This window comes from Aythya ferina, assembly GCF_964211825.1.
Source record: "Aythya ferina genome assembly, chromosome: Z".
Classification (NCBI taxonomy): Eukaryota; Metazoa; Chordata; class Aves; order Anseriformes; family Anatidae; genus Aythya; species Aythya ferina.
Window position 1 is genome coordinate 19,244,396 of NC_140299.1, and position 17,196 is coordinate 19,261,591.

Below are 17,196 nucleotides of genomic sequence, written 5' to 3' on the forward strand. Positions count from 1 at the left end.
AACAACTGGTAATAATTTGAGTTCATTTCAACCATCTGCCTCAGAATTTGCATGCAACTAATCACCTCCTGCTTCTACAAAACAAATACTTTTCTCTGCTCTTCCCACACTTACTAACATACTGACTGTGACAATAAGGCCTGCTTTAGGAATCCTGCAGAAAACCGTCCCTAATTTACCCATAGTTTAGGCTCTAAACAAGGAAGCTATCAAATACTATATTTCTGAAATTCAGAATGACTCTTCCTTTAACTGCACAACCCTGAGCTGCACATTACAGGAGGATATTTAGACTACCCGTTTATCCCAGAGGTGCCTTATTTACAAGATGACAATGAATGCAGCTGACTTTTGCACAGCATCTTTCACTGGGAAAACTTCGGTAAGGACAGTTGCAGCGTGGCATCTTGACAGACCATCCAAGTGATCCACTCAGCATGACCTTGAGGCCACGATCATGCTGATATTGATCTGTAATTACACAGAGCAGCATTTGAAACACTCTCCTTGGGTGTTTTGTCTTGCGTGTTTAGAGGTAAATAACTCTTGTACTATGCTTGTGGCAACCTCCAGAGAGGACGCTATGTTTGGGTCAGCATCTGACCGTGTACGCTAAGGCAGATTGTGCTTCTGTTAGGAGCAACGTCTCGTCCCAGCTGTACTGGGGGGACACACAGCAAATTCTGCGCAGTATGCGTGAGATACTCTAAAGAAGCGTGGTTCAAGTGGTGCTGAGGGCACAACCACCCTGTCTGTGGCTGCGGGGAAAGGCAGCAGCCCATGAGGGCTCATGGCCGGCAGCAGGTACCCGCCCCTCCCCCCCACCTCCCCTCACGGGGCGCGCCCCGCCAACGGCCCACACCTGCGCGGGGGCGGGCGGGGCGGAGCCACGCGAGGCCCCGCCCCCCACCCCACCCCACCCCACACCTACCGCCGGCCGCCCCGCCCCCTGGGGGCCAATCGGCGCCCGCTCCCCGCTACGCCGTTTGCGCAGACAGCGCCGTTTGCGCAGCGTGAGGGGAGCGTTGCCCCCCCCCTTCCCCCCCCCGCCCCGTCCCGCTCCCCGTGAGCCCGATGTGACCCGCCAGAGAAAATGGCGGCGGCGGCGGGCACTCGCGCCTCGCCGTCGGGACTGTCCGCCGAAGCGGCCGCCGCCGCCGCCTCCTCCTCCTCCTCCTCCTCCTCCTGCGGGAGCCCGAAGGGCGGCGGGGCAGCGGGGGGGAGCGCGGCCGCCAGCAGCAGCAGCAGCAGCAGCACCAGCACCAGCGGCGGGCCCCTGCGTGAGGCGGGCGGCGGCCGGGAGCAGCGCTCCGACTGGCGGCGGAAGCAGCTGCGCAAAGTGCGGAGCGTGGAGCTCGACCGGCTGCCCGAGGCGCCCCTCTTCCCCGCCGCCTCCTCCTCCTCGCCCTCCTCCTCCTCCTCTTCCTCCTCCTCGCCCTCCTCCTCCTCGCCGGAGCCCCCCGAGGCGCTGCTGCTGCACTACCTGCCCGGGCCGCGCTCCGGCCCCGCCAGCCCGGCCGCCTCCCCCAGCCGCTGCGCCGAGCCCAGCGAGCCCAGCGAGCCGCCGGCCGCCGAGAGGAGGAGGAGGAGGGCGGCGATGGAGCCTCCCCTCGCCGCGAGGTGAGGTGACAGCGGCGGCGGGACGGGGACGGCAGCGGGGACGGGGGGGGCTGTGTGTGTGTGTGTGTGTGGGGAGGGGGGGGGAGAGGCTGTGGGACGCGGAGGTGCGGGGCGGGAGGGTTGGGAGGGAGAGGAGGCAGGCTGCGAGGAAGAGGAGGCTGCGAGGAAGGCTGCGAGGAGGGAGGCTGTGAGGCAGTGCCCCCGCAGCTGTCAGCGCCCGGTGCCCCGCGGCTTGCCCGGCAGCTGGCTGCGCAGCGCTGCTGCTCCTTTCCCCCCCCCTTTTTTTTTTTTTTTTTTTCCTTTTTTATTCCTTTTTTTTTTTTTTTAAAGGGACTTCTGGAAGGTCTTGAGGCCGGTTCGCGGCCTCGCGATACTGCCGGACTCATTTTGTTGGTTTTTTTTTTTTTTTTTTTTTTTCTTGAGGCTTAGCCATAGAGAGGGGAAATCCCACCGCACTGCCCCGTCCGCGCTTATTTCGGAGCGAAACGACGTGGTAACAGCGAAGCGATAATTAGCGAAGCGGTAATTAGCGAAGCGGCTTCGCAGCGCAGCCTGGGCACTGCCTTCATGCCGTTGCCTTCGCCTGCTGGTCGCCACCAGCCCCGAGCCCTGAGGTGCCTGCCATGTGCCCTCGCCAGCTCGGTGAGGGTGTGAGGCCGATGGTGTGGGGCTGGTGGTTCCTTACGGGTGCCTCCTAAGGCGCTGGGTGGCTTAAGGACTCAGGGTGAGCATCAAGAGACCTGTTCTAATGAGAGGCCTTACTGCTTGGCTCGTTATTCAAACCTCGTAAGAAGTGCGCTCCCCGGTTTAACAGATGGTGTGTGTTCTTTATGGCTGTGTCTTATGCCGGTTAAACCTTAAGGATATATTTGAAAGGTTAACTTGCGTGGGAAAAGCTGTAGTAAGAGCTGTCTTCTAGACCAACGTCTTGTTTGTATGAATTCTGAGCTATTCGGATGAATTTTGGTCAGCGCCTAGGGCAGTGAGAAAATACTTGATGTGGTGGGGTCCTAGCAGATAAGAAGTCCCTCTGCAGTTATAGAAAGATTAGTGGAAATCTGAAGTGTTTCAGGAAGGTAAAAAATCACGTACGGATTTTAGCAAGTAACTTAATTCTGACTCTTTAGCACCATCTTTTCCTCTGTCAAGTCATGAAGGTATAATGAACTGTATCTTGTAATACAAATTGTTGTTTTATGGCAATATTAAGAGGGAGTTAGGCTGAATATTAGAGATTCGGGAAGGTCAATGTATGTCACATCAGTGCAGGAATATTGACTCCATCCTTGCTAGTCAGTCCCAGGGCAGCAATGACAGAGCAGCTGTGGAATTTTTCCTTTCGCATGGACAATTTTGCTTACTTTAAAGTACCTACATTTGGACAAGTTAGTGTTTTGAGTGTGCATGCAAGTTATAACCCTTCTCCCCCACCCAAATGCTCTCTCACGTTTGACTAGGAATGTTCACAAATCACAGAAGATGGTAAATGGCAACTGCTTGTCTCTTATTTATTTATATGTCTCTTCAGAGATGGCCTATTTTGAATTTATCATGAGTATGGTTGAAAATACATGGCAGCGTTAATTGTAAGTGTCCTTCAGAAATACTCTACACAAGGATTTAAGGAATATCTCAGTAATTCTGTATGTCCTGTTACTAGTAAACAGATGTTAGATAAGTACTACTTTGTCAGGCTATATCAAGAATTTAAAACGTCTCTGCCCTTGTTGTGATTTCATTAACTTGTTCTAGCCAAAGGAGGGGGTTATTTGTTTGTGAGTTATGTGAGTATGCAGTTAGCATATTACACGTTAAATAAGTCAGTACATGCAGTTGTTACCCAGACACTTATTAAGAGGCAAGCTGAAGGACGTGATCAAAATAATGTGTGGAGGTTTTCTGTTCTGGTTTTAAATAGAGCAGTTATCCTCTCCCATAAGGATCTACTGCTCGTTAAAAGATACTGTACTTGCTCCAAAGTCCCCTTGTCAGTCTTTTTGGTATTACAGTCACTTACTTTCTAAATAGATTTTCTGTTTGTGCGGGAAGACCTGCATGAGCCTTAGAATGAAGCTGAAAAGGGAAACTGACTCTGCTGTTAAGTCATAAATGTAAATATTACCCCTTTTCTTCAGTCTCTCAAGCGCTCTGTTTGTCACAAGAGCAGATCACATTTTCACTAAAAGCTGTGACATTGTAAGCTATCTCTTTATACCACTGTAGGAGGAGAAGGGAGTTATTTTACTAGGAAATGCAGCTTCCACGTAAAACATTAGAACCTTTTATTCCATGGCAGTGTAATGATTTGATTTATATAAATAGGTCCTAACAATGAGTTCAGTGGTAACTGTACTAAGATTTCTTGTAACTTAAGCTGTAACTTCTGATTTGGGGGGAAATCCATGAAGGCAAAATGCACCTCCTCCTGTGTGATCTTAACGATGTTCTTTTAAAATGTTCAGACAGTTCAAGTGATGTTTATTTTTGTCTAAAATTGGTGTAGGTAACTTACTGCATTCCTGGGTGCAGTGTTGGTTATGCTGCCATAACCTCATTTTTATAGAAACAAAAAGCAGGAAATGCTGTGATTTGTCTTCTCTTTATACAGTAACCATGCACTGTGTGACTTGCATGAAAATTTAGTGTTCCAATTTCAGAATGTATGTGCTAGATACAGCAAGCTTGTGGGTTCAGCTGCAAGAAAACCTGTGTAGATATTTATGCTGTATTATCTGCAATTCCTGTTTGACGCCTGCTAGAGACAGTAAGAACACAGTGAAAGCAAAGTTTCGACAACAAGTACAGGAGTACTGGTAAAAGCTTGCTCGTCTGGGGTTTGGTTACAAATTGTAGCACCTTTAAAGGAGTGCACGAATGCATTAACAGAGCACTGGTTTGGGCAGCGAGGTGGGAACAGGGTGAACAAGTTCCGTCAGAGCACAGCCTAGTGAAGGTTTGATTTTTCTTTTTCTTTCCACTGAAATGATACTTGTCTTGGCTCCCGTTGTCAGATCGTACTTATTGTAAAATATATAGCCTATTTACTGTAGCTATTTTCAGCTAATGTAAAATATAATCGCGTGTTTTATTGCTTTTCATAACTCTTGATATTTTTCACTGGCTGCTTAAATAAGCCACCACATTTTCTGCTTCCAATTTAAGCTGAATCCTCCTGTGAGAGAAATTCCACTTCCTACCTCTTCAGTGCTCTGTGGCTCGAAAGTATTTTTGGAAGAGGGTCACCCTCTCCCATGTCTGATTTTTATCACTCTTAGTTATTGCAAGTGGTAGGGTTCTGCTTAAATGGCTTGATCTGCTATGGCAGTTTCTTTGTTCCTATGCAAAGTAAATAGATTGTAACTAACTAATCTGGAGCTTTCTGTCTGGTTGGATTTAGTGATACTAAAGATCCAGTCTTCACTGTCACTGAGGGAAGTCTAGGTGCTGTTACTGAGATGGATACCTGGGGGCAGACATGCGGAACCAGGCCTTTCCCAAAGCTGCGAGATGTTCTGTCAATTACAACACATCTTTGATGATCAGTTTGTCCTTCTGTAGATAGATTTGAACCTCAGAAGATCTTCTGGAGCGCTGATGCGTTTGTTATTGTTTGAAGTCAGAGTAAAGGTAATGGTGCAGCTGTGCAAGAGTTTATCCTGGTGCGTGAGAGGATGAGGTGGGAGTGGAAGCAAGCAGCTAGGGGTGGGGTGACTGTGGGAATGCCGCTGTTGGCTTTTGCTGGCTTCCAGTATTCGCGAAACTTGGCTCCAGTTTGCTTAAAATAGAAATTATGCGCTGCCACGTAATTGTTCTTCAAACAAGCTTTCAGAGGTAGTTCTTAGCAGTGGCTGTGATAAGAGAACGGATCTGTCGTGAGCTCTGGAGTTTCTAATGCTAGTCTCGGTGTTCTCGGAGAGCTCAGTGAAAACCCCAGGGTCGTCTTGTTTTACTGTCTATCTGCTCTGCTCTCACTTAAAACTCTAGAATTACAGCTCATTCTTTTGCTTGAGACAAAGTGGACAGAAACCCTGTAAGAGGAGGGCTTCGTTACTTGTCTCTGGGTGACTAGGCGAATCTTGTTAAATGGTATGTGGCTTTCTGTTGCTTCCCTCCCTTTTTATCTTTACCATGCTGCCTCCAAAAAGCTTACTAGTTCCTGCTTGACCACCATGCAGAACTTGAGAATCCTGCTCAGTGGTGAATCTTCTTGATTTTTTCTTTTTACCCTGTAATATAAATGAGGGGGGGGGGTGTTGTTTTTTTGTGTTTTTTTTTGAGGGGATGTGGGAGGGATTGTTTGCATGGAGTTTTTTGTTTGTGGTTCAGGGATTTTTTTGAAGATTGATTTTTGTCAGATCTTGACTGAAAATTGTCGGGGGGGTGGGGGGAACAGCTCTCTTGACTTGATGCTTAAAAATCATCTGAAATTGGGAATTGTTTACCTTCTGCCTGGAGACTGACATGGCTTTTGAAATGTATTAATACAACAGTAATGATCCCTCACTCCCCCCCTTAATTTTGCTCAGAAATACTTCCTAATTTGTTGATAGTGCTTTGTGTCCAATGGCGATGGACTTGAAGGTGTTTGCAAAAAGAGTTCTGCTTCTTTTTCTGTAATGTTAGAATGTCATTGAGTATTCCTGTTTCTCTGCTATGAGATGAGATGGGAATTGAAGTCACAACCTCAGTTTCACACTTTCTCAGTATATTTCTTTTGTATCCCTTAAGTGTAAATTATTTGTGTCATTGATGGAAATCTTACATAGTCCTGCATGTTCTCATCTCCCTTGTCCTAATATTCTGGGTTGTAATGGAATAGCCACTAATGTACTTATTACACCAGGGGACTTATGTCCTTCCATAGTGGTTCTCATCGATACATTGCATATCATTTATTGCTGACACATTGCTGTTGATAATTAACCACTTTATCCAGGGTCACTGTGGAAGATGGGAGTGAAACACTGGAGAAATGGATTGTGTCTGCTAGTCCACACTGACATCTAACCACATCTGATGTCTTGTTTTCTGTGCTCTTTTTCTTTTTCAGAGCATCCTGTCATCTTGCTTTTGAGCAAACAGAAATGAGCTTTTGCTCAGTTGTCAGCAGTGATGATCAGGTCACTTTGTGAGCTGTTAGTTAACCCTCAGAGGTGTGCAACTAATACTCCTTGTTTTAACCCACAAACACGTATTGCATTTCACTAGTTATTTCTGTCAAATAACACTCTTACATCCTGAGGGCTTTTCTGTATATCCTAGTGACCACTATGCTTGTATCTTCAGAATTGTTCCTCTCGGATACTGTTGAAGAAAAAAAATCTAATGTGTGAAAATACTAATTTGAGAAACAAATTTATTTTCTAAACAAATTCAGTGTTACCTCCCCTGCTACTACCAGTAAATGTCTGCAGACTTGTTTTTAGTAATTCTGTAAATAGGCAGCTTCAAAGGTTGGTAGGTAATCAGGTCTCCCGACTACCTACGGGTAACATTTACCTGTATTTGAAGAGGCACATGAAATGCAAATATCTGAGTTGTATGATGAATCTTGCAATGACCTCCCATTTGCAGTTCATGTAGAGTTTACTGACCTTGTCAGATTAATACACTCTAGCAGGCAAGTGTTTGTTTATTGTCATGGTTAAGACAATATTCTAATTGTTTTGAATCATGACAGAGTCCTTTAATTTCTGGTTGCTAAATGTGTTCTTTGAAAACTCATTTGTAGTCAGGGACGGTTCTTTCAGTCTATCAATGTCTTGCACTATTTTTTTTTTTTTTTAATTTTGTCATGTTTGTAGACTGCTGAGTTGTTTGGTATGATACTAATATTCCTTCCAATTTTTTCCTCATACTAATATTCCTTCCAATTTTTTCCTCTTGTTGTAGGTTAACTTTACAATCCTGATTACTTATCTAATGATAAATGTTCCATTAAAATGCATCTGAAATGTTTGTTTTTTTTCTCCACTAAAGTAAATATCAGTACAGATGCCTAGCCTATGACTAAAGACTTGTTTGCTTAATCTGCGAAAATATTGAAGTTGTGATTAGTACAGAAACTCACTGAAATAGTGCTAGTATGTTCTTTAAAAAAAAAAAAAAGGGAAGTATCTGCCACATTAAGGATCCATAGTGCTTATTAATTTTGCTGATTTGTTCATAAAGTAAAACATATGTGATGGTTCGTGGAGTTGTGTAAAGTTCATTCTGAGGAATTTCAAACCCAAAATGGAAATGTGAACAGCTGGGTTTTAAACAGAGGGGCTGGATGGAGTTCCTCTTAAAACTCCAATGTAAATATCAATATGCAGAAGTTTGTTTTCAAAAAGTTATTTCAATAACATCTTGTATTTCCAGCAAATGAGCACTTCCGTAAATACAGAACAGACATTACTTTGTTGTATGGGTTTTTTGTTTTGTTTGCTGTGTTGTTGGTTTTGTTTTTAAGCTGTAAGTTCTGCATTTATTTGTAATCACCGTTTCAGCACAGTAGGCTTCCTGTGCTCTGCAGGCACATCAGATGCCCCAGCCGGTCGGGAGGGCAGGGGCGGTGTGCTTTCTGCAAGGGTTTCCTTCACAAGCTATGGAAAGTAGTTTGTCCATGCTGCGGAGGAAAGTGCAGCCACTCTTCCATGCCTACCCTGCAACTGTGGCCCCAGGCTGCTGGGCAGGCAGAGCTGTCTTTTCCTTCCAGCCTCCAAGGGCAGGGCAGGAATCTCCTGCACCGGTACCTCCTGCTCCACGTGGGCCTGTTCGCGCCCTCAGACGTCTTCCTGAAGTTAACTCAGTTCCCATTTGGTGGCCTGGCAAAAACTTGTTCTGAGTCAGAGCTGTGTGTTTCTTATTCCTCCCAGAGGTGCTAGGGAGGAATAGCAAGGGAAGAGGTGGTGGAGCAATGCAGGTTGCTCGCTGTTTGTTTTAAATCAGCATTACGGGAAGAGGGAGGGGAAGGATCTCCCTCCCCGCCTTCTGTAGGAGAGCACAGTATGGCCCTCCGTAGGCCACGCGGATCTCAGGCAGAGACCAGCGCAGATAATCTCCAGGGCTGTCATTGTGAGAATGCGTTGTGCCAAACCGATTCGGAAAAGGTTGGGTGACTGTTTTATGGTTTCTCTCCCTGTGAAAACTGTTACGCAGACTGACACTGAAACTGCCTCCTTTGTGGAAGGCAGGCAGACAATCCCCATGAAGGGACTGAGTAATGAAACATTTCGGATTAAGCTAAGAAGCCTTCCATCTGTTAAAAGTTGGAAGGTGCTTTCATGTAGGGATGCATTAAGTATTATAAACTGACATACGCTGATATCTTCAGCAAGCTGAAGGAGAAGAAATATTAAGGACTGGCAGAGTGTTTAGTTCAGGCGAAACAGGGCAATTTAGAACTGGAGTAGTGCCTGGCCATTGCTTTTGCTTTCTGTTGGAGGTCAGCTTGCCTTTCTGTTGTCTCTGACCCTACCAGAGCTCTGTAAAGTGATGGGGGAACAGCAGGTCCAGTAAGAGAGGATCAGCAGGCATTAAGGAAGCGCTCTCTTCTACCCCTGCTTAGAAACACCATCATCTGGCTGCCTTTTCAGAAGCCAAAGGACTTCAGGTCCGTTCAAAAGTGTCTGTGTTGTCAGTAATTTCAGCTTTATTGTTGGTAATGAAGGATTCAGTTCATAACAGAAATAAAGCTTTTTCCTTTCTCATGTATTTCAAAGGCAGGTGGGTCAAGTGACTTTCCTGGAAATGGAAATCATGGAGGAAGGGTTCAAAAGCAGCAGATCAGCAGAATAAACAAACAGAAACTGCTTCCTTGTACCTGAGATACGCATTACTTCACATGCTATTTCAGCCCAAAAGAATTTCTCAGATCAAGCTTTTTTTTTATTAGAGATAAAAATGAAATCAGCGCTTGCAGACTGCACTCCTAACATATCCTATGAATCGTGTTTCACCTCTACAGTTGAAGCTAGATGTCGCCTTCTGAAGGGGAAACATATAGTGGAAGGCTTTGAGCTGAAAGCTGCCCGATGAGATGTCCATGAGAAAGGTCTTGATGCCATCTCATTCGAGTACTTTCTGTACCATCAACTGTTGGTGGTGGTACCTTTCCCTGACTGTTCCTGAGATACTGTATATGATGCAATTTTACTCATAACATCGCAAGCCTTTAGGAAGACTCTAGCATTTCTCAGAAAGGTACTGACTTTACCCAAAACTCTTCCCCATTTTAGATGGTAAACTAATTAAATTGTTTAATGTTCATCTTCCTGAACTCATTTAGAGTATAATTATATTTGGTCTTGAAGTTGCCAAGTATAATTGGTAACTTACATTGGAAAATTTTGAACTATAGACGAGCTCTTTAGAAAGTTGTTGTGTACGTACTGTAAGAGAAACAGCACTAATGTTTCTTCAGCCTCTTGAGCATGTGTTCCTGCATGTTCAGGTACAATGGTAAGCCATCTTGTCCCAGAAAATATGCTGAAGCGTATAATTCCCCTCAATACCTCTGCAGAAAATTAGTATGCTGAAATGTTTGCTTGTTATGACTTGCTCAGCATCACGCGTGTGTGGCAGTATTTTAGTTCTGCTACCAGCAGTGGGGGTGCCCGATGAAGCCAGTTGGAGAAGGACAATGGTTTCAGTATTTTGAAATCAACTACGTATGAATTGCATTCCTATATTTTAAAATGTACTGCAAAAGGGAATAGCTATTCAGTGCCAGGGCAGGCCACTTGAAGACCCTGGGAATCTAGTCTGCCAGGAAGAGTGCAGCCAGAGAGTTTAGGTTTTTGGCTTCCTTTCAGCCCACAATGTGGACTGCTAAGAGGAACCAGTAGGAAATCTGTCAGCTTTTACCATGTAGACTGAGTTCCATAGGGACTTCATCAAATTGTCTTTGACTTTTTTTGATTTAACAAACGATTTTAAAAAACGAGTTTCTTTCCAGGCTGCAACTTGTCTGTACTCATAAGTAGTTCCATTACCTTTACTCACAAGTGTAGAAACAATTGAGAGCTAAATAACCATAAATAGCTGGGACCTAGGGGAAAACACAGGTTTTAATCTTGTGATTGAATCTCTAGTAAAGCCTCAATGCAATTGTGGTGCCTTATAAGCTTGTTGTTCTTTGTAAGCAAGTGTCCATTTTCATGTATTTCTATTTGTGGTGTTGGTGCCTCAGGCTGAGATAAAGCAATGTGTATCACTAAGTAAGTTAGCCTTTGCTAATCTGTGTTTCATTCAAAGCCTGATCCCAACTCAGAGGGAAATCAGAACCAAATTACCACTCTGTTCACCTTGGAGTGGCATGTGACTCTTGCAGTGTTCTGGATGAATCTTCTCCGCTCATCAGCCCCACAAAGCTACTGGCAGCGGGGTTATGCTAGCACAAAGACTGCTGTGCTCACAGTAAGTGCTGTGCATCTTGTAGCCCTCAGCTGTGTAAAAGCTTGGTATGGGCCTTACAAGATACGGGTGCTTATCAGAAAAAGACAGACTTTCTGTCATGCTTCAGGTGACTGTTGCGTATAGACTGGGCTTTCATGGAAGAACTTTAAGCACTGAATTTGTGATTCAGACAAGAAAACAGCTGTCAAGAGTAGGGAACCAAAGGCTTGAGGACAGAAGTGTACCTGGAAGAAGATGAAAGGAAGTAGAAGAGGTAACACGTTAGATGACGGGATACCAACATGAAGAAAACATGGGGCTGGGTCTGGAAAAAGAGAAGCCGGTAATTGAAAGACAGAGAATAAGTAGATAAATGAGTAAGCTGGAGGACTGGAAGGCATTTAGTTGGAGAGGGTGCAGTAGGAGAAGCAGTTGTCCTGAGAGGAGCTGAAAGTGGAGGAAGGGAGCTAGAGAAGATCAAGCGAAGGCTTAGAGAGAGAGAGAGAGAGAGAACACCAATCCACTGAATTTCAGAGAGGGAGATGGGAGTACACGCAGAGACACATGCATATATGGCAAAGAAGCTGGGAGAGATTTCAAAGGGTGACTGAAATAAGAAAACTTGGGAGGAAAGCACATGCAGAGCTTGGTGGAATGAAGGGTGTAAGATCTAACACATAGCGCAGCATGTGTTAAAAAGTGCAGGACCCCATGCTTTAACAGAATCTCTACAACCAAATGTGTTTAAATTTAGGTGCATTTATTACTGTAAGGCTGCTTCTGCTAGATCGTGCTGATAGTGTTTTGATATATGCCGATTTGAGAACTTTAAAATTATGTTTCTGCCACACTTAAAACCCTGATTCAAAAGATACAACAGTGAAACTATAAATAGCTGTGCGTTAGAGGCCCTACAGTTTTTGAAAAAATACTCATTTACTTTTTTTTTTTTTTTTTTGCTTAATGGGAAATTATTCTACTCTGTTCCAATACAAGTTTATAAGGGAAAGACCACTGTACAAATTAATTCTTCTATTACCATTTGTACAAAGCTCAAATCAAGTTTCTCTGATCTTAAAGCTGAAATGTCTACACATCTCCCTGATTTGCACAACTGGTAAGTAGGTAAATTGGCTTGGAACAAAGCCAAGAATAGATGAAGACCCGATTTATGCAACTGCTGCGTTTTAAGATCTGTGAAACCATCTATGCAAAAGAGCTGTACAGGTTATACTAGTGGGACCAGCTGTGCTTTGTCTCCCCTCTGTGGGGAGTATATAGCTTGTGATATAGGAGCTGGTACCTTAAGCGTGACATGCTTTTTTTTTTTTTTTTTTAACCTAAATAATTCCAGTAAATCTTGTGGGGAGAAGATACCATTGCCTCTAGATTTCAAAATGCTTTCTTGTGCAGCCAACGTGATGACAAATTTATGGTTTGGTGGAGGCACAAAGCAGGCCTATGGATCTTGCCCTAAAGAAATGCTTAAAACTAGTTTTTCTTGCTTGAAACCACAAATATCAAGTGGGTAAGCATAATTACAGTTGAATTTCTCATTGTAGTTAGGATTATTAGCCAAGGTTTTTAGCATTTGTCAGTAATAATCAGTCTATCCAATCTTTCTTCATGTTTCTTTACAATCAGTTTCAGAAAATAAAGCAATTACATGGAACTTGTTCTTTTTTGCTTGTAAGCTCGCTTGCAAGAAGCAACATCATGCTTTCCCTCCTGAAGGTCCAGTGTCTGCTTCATTGGATTTCTGAGCCTTATTGTGGTGAGGTTTGCATTTTGATACCTAAAAGGAAGTGGGAAATGATGCAATCTGGGTCTAGCACTGTTAACTCCCTTTCCATGTTCAAATAAATGGCATGTTTTTATAACTGGGAGTGGAAAAAGCTGGCTCTCGTGAGGGAAATGGTCAGTATAGCTAGTTCTTACTATGGCAATTTTTGATAAGGATTTGTTGGGTTACTGTATACTTCTGTGCAGTTGTTAAAATAATCTATAATTACATGAGTAAAAATGTTTAACTCTTTCAGTTTAACTACGTTAGTATTTCAGAAGTTGTGAATGAGCGGTTGGTAGAAGTTGTGAGAACAGTGCTATTCTGTAACCGTGCAGCAGTTTTTCTGGTTTTGTGTAGATGAGTGGCTCTCTGGCTAACGCTTAACCCAGACATGCTACGCAAGTAAGTGGAAAGGCTCTCTTTAGAACACGTTCACCACTGTGGACAGGAAAGGTCAAAGAGATGCAGCTTGAGTCCTTTATTTGAATGTTCACATAGTATTTGTTGTTAGAAGTGTAACTTAAACCAACTGTGCCAATGTCTTTGGTTTTCCAGGATAGAATTGTTTGACGTTACATCCTTCATTTTTCCTGCATGATCTGGACTGAAATCAGCCCAATTGTATTTCAAAGGCTGCATCTTCTGACATCCAAGTGGACTTGAGGGGTGCAGTGACCGTAGTCATGGATTCTGCAGCCCATTGCCCGTAAGTTTAGTGTAGCAATTAATCCAGTGAGGGATGCTGGTCTTCAGTGACTAGTTCACAGCCAGGCCAGTTCTAGTACCTGGTCTAAGATTAAGCTGTTCCGAAAAGTATTTCCATAAACAGTCCATTAGCATGGCACAAGGGCATGATTTGTTTCATGCACAGACTCACTTCCCCAGCTAAGGTTCCATCAGTATTTCCTGGAAACTAGCTTTTATTTTTGCTTTCTTATATATGTGGTGTATTTTTGTAGTGGTTTGAAAAGCGCTTAATGCACCTATTCAAAGAAATGAGACTGCTGCTTTCTCAGTTAAGTTATTGTCCCATTTCTGAGAGACTGTTATTGTGATACAAGTCCTCATGGTCAGAAGTAAAAAGAGTCTAAGCCATCTTAAGTCATCACAAATGTTTGTTTTAGCTTTGAATATTTTGCTAAAACTTAATAAGGAACTTACCTCTGTGTTAAAGCAAATGCTTTTTTTACATCTACACCAGAATAGCATGCTTTTCAGTGACTTTAAAACCAACATATTTCAAATGTTTCAGTGACAGTAGTTAAACTTCTATGCTTTCTATTTATGCATTGATTTGACAACATTCCTCTTGTACTTGCTTAATACGTGGGAATGCCATTAACCTAATGCAGTAAACCTCCAGAGTTCTAAGGTATGGATTCTTTGCACTTTTTCTTTCATGGTAAAACTTACATTCTGTAGCAAAGTAGGAAAAGTGAAATCGGGGTATGAATTTTTAATAAGAGCCGTGCACAAATTACTGTGTCATATCAAGATGAGCTGTTTTTAACTCTAAGGTTGAAAGTCCAATCAGAAGAGTCCTAACACAGCAGGGTGGTCAGAAATGGGGCTATAAACCAGTACAGCTGCCAAGTTTGCCAGACTGCTTGGTAATCGTCTGTTTAATTTGTTGCTTCTTTATCCTTTCATACATTGCAGCACAGCTGATGAGTAAAAGCTGTCTTAGTGGCACCTCTAGGAGAACATTCAGATTCAGTTGTTGGTATTGGTTTCTTCTGAGTGAAGGAGGTTTCCTCAGAAACGAGGGGGATATTTTCCCCTTTGTAGAGCTGGTGTGCTTCTATTTTCCCACATTTTTGTGGGTGTTATGTTGCTATAGTAGGTATTGCTGCTTCAAGTCACAGTCCTTTTTGTAGAGATAAAGAAATGTGACTGAAAGAGATCATCAGTAGTGCTTAATTTGTGTGTATGCATATATACTTAAATTATACAATATATACACATTCCCCACCCCATGTCATACATTAGTTGTAGTGGCAGAGAGGGAACATATGCATTATATCTCTGAGGGTTTTATAGAATCATAGACTAGTTTGGGTTGGAAGGGACCTTAAGATCACCCCATTCCAACCCCCTGCCATGGGCAGGGACACCTGCCACCAGAGATTGCCCAATGCCCCATCCAGCCTGGCCTTGAGCACCTGAAGGGGTGGGGCATCCACAGCTTCTCTGGGCAGCCTGTGCCAGGGCCTCACCATCCTCTGCGTAAAAAACTTATTCCTAAAATCTAATCTAAACCTACCCTCTTTCAGTTTAAACCCATTCCCCCTTGTCCTATCGCTCCACTCCCTGACAAAGAGACCCCAGCTTTCTTGTAGGCCTCCTTTAGGTACTGTGAGGCTGCCGTAAGGTGTCCCTGGAGCCTTCTCTTCTCCAGGCTGAACAACCCTAGCTTTCATACTGGGGGTATGTAGCCCCAGGCTTCACACTGTTTCAACAGTTAATTAACTCTTCATGTTAAAAATTTGAATTGTCTGACTCCAAAGCTAAAATTTTAAGTACCTGTTTGAACCTCACTTTAAAGTTATGCAGTGTATGTTGTGGCAAACATTCCAACTCTTACTTTTTTTAAAACAAAATGCTAAGTTGTCTTATGCTCCATCAAAATTAAACTAGCTGATAGTACTTCAGACTGCTCTTTGAGAAAAGATTTCTGAAGGAAGAGAGCTCATAAGTGGTTTTGCCATGATTGTTACTGTTACCAGTGGAGTGTACTTCTTTCTCAAACCCTGTGCCTTTTTGAAATATAATGAACACCACTGGTTGTACACATCAGAGTTTGGCAGCTCCTTGCCTAGCGTGTTTTGTAGGAGTTCGGTAACATGAAAGAATCTAGAATGTTCACATGACAAGGTGGAGACTAACATTTCATTTAAGAAATTATTTCAGGTGTTGATAATATTACTATAATTAAATTATCTTCTCAGTTTCAGAAGACTTTTTCCTGACCTTTCTCATACCCTATATAAGTATTTTAAAAATATTTTTGGTAATGGTAAATTTGGTAAAAATCAGGTGTATTGTTAACTGAAGGCATTAGAAGGCTGTCTGTTCAGGTGAGATTGCGTTGAACAAGGAAATTTTGGGGAAGTCAGAACAACTCTAGCTGTACTTTACAGAGAATGAAATGAGCTACAAAAGCCTCGAGTGCCACTTCTGTGAATGTACAAACTACAGTAGTCATGAAACACTGTCCAGCTTTCTTGAAGGTGTGTGCTAAGTACTTGTTCTGGTAATGGGTACTCGGCTTCTTCTACCTGTGAAAGAAGGGGTAGTGGGAAGCATGGGTTGCAGGTCTTCCATAAAGTTTCACCATATATTAGGCTCTCAATTTAATTCAACAGGACGGATACCTTATTTAAAGGTAGGGTGGAATATTGTGCGTATCGGTGCTGGTTCATTCTGGTTATATAATCATGTACAAAAGGTTAGAAAGTTGTTAAGACAAGTGACCTTAGGGCTCTTTTATGGCGGTGGTCCATCCTTAGGATATGCATTTGTCTTTCAGTTAAAGTTAGCAGATCTAATTTTAATACACGATTTGAATGAGAGGAATAATCATCATTAGCTTTGTTCTTTTTCTAAGTTCCAGTTCCCTACATTAATATGGCGAAGCTATGTTATAGTCTAGTTCAGTACTGTTTGGATATCGGTAGCTACAACACTTTTTTCATCTGTGTTTTGTTTCCTTTCAGTGGTGATGCACAGAAATTAGTTTCAGGTTTTAGTTGGTATTTGTTAAAGGCAATTTAATAAGTAGCCACTTCAGTAGTCTTCTGTGTTGTTGAAATGTCTGTGTTGGAGGTGTTGTGTAAGAGAGACTTTCTTGCCTGTTTCTTATCTTTTAATGCATTGCTTAAAATAAAATCCTTCTTTGGGGTAATGCTGATCTCAATATGGGTTCCATTTTTAAATCCTCACAGATTGTCAAAGGGTGGACAGCAAGCAATTTAGTGAGGTGTTTTACTTACGGCTATTCCTGAATAAAATATCTATGAAATTTTTGGAGGAAGGCTTATAAGACAGGTATGAAAACCTGATCTTTCCAAATAAGAGTGTGTCTTCTTGCAGATAATCAGTTCTTCATTTTCATTTCACTAAAGTAAAACAGCTATGGCTGTTTGCCACTGATTGTTAAAAATTAGTTGTTGACTTAAGGGGACAGTGAGTTAAATGTAGTGAAAATAATGTATGTAACAGTAAATTGTCACCTTAGTAATGGAGGAGATGTATAGAGTTTTCTCTTTTACAGCAAGTAGCAACTGATGAAAATGTTTTGCTTTCATATTACACCTTAATAGATGGAACTGCTGTGAGTTTGTGCTCCTTGTTTAATTTTTCTCATATAGAGTTGGATTTTCATTCATTGTAGTCTCATTTTCCCAGTA

General features: G+C 42.9%; 1 protein-coding gene across 7 annotated transcripts in view; it reads left to right on the plus strand.

Moving 5' to 3' along the window:
* Positions 1 to 1,071: 1,071 nt before the first annotated feature.
* MAP3K1 (mitogen-activated protein kinase kinase kinase 1) overlaps positions 1,072 to 17,196 on the plus strand; it is a 58,957-nt gene continuing 42,832 nt past the window's right edge. Inside the window, exon 1 of one of the 7 annotated variants that reach the window (XM_084503682.1) lies at positions 1,072 to 1,620. In XM_084503682.1, the coding sequence (XP_084359808.1) occupies positions 1,094 to 1,620 (527 nt within the window). In that variant the 5' untranslated portion in view covers positions 1,072 to 1,093. Of the gene's footprint in view, positions 1,621 to 2,127; positions 2,438 to 4,444; positions 4,574 to 5,395; positions 5,452 to 5,686; positions 5,707 to 8,670; positions 8,715 to 17,196 lie in introns of those variants that run through there. The other 6 variants (XM_084503687.1, XM_084503686.1, XM_084503688.1 and 3 more) reach the window with 6 other exon arrangements.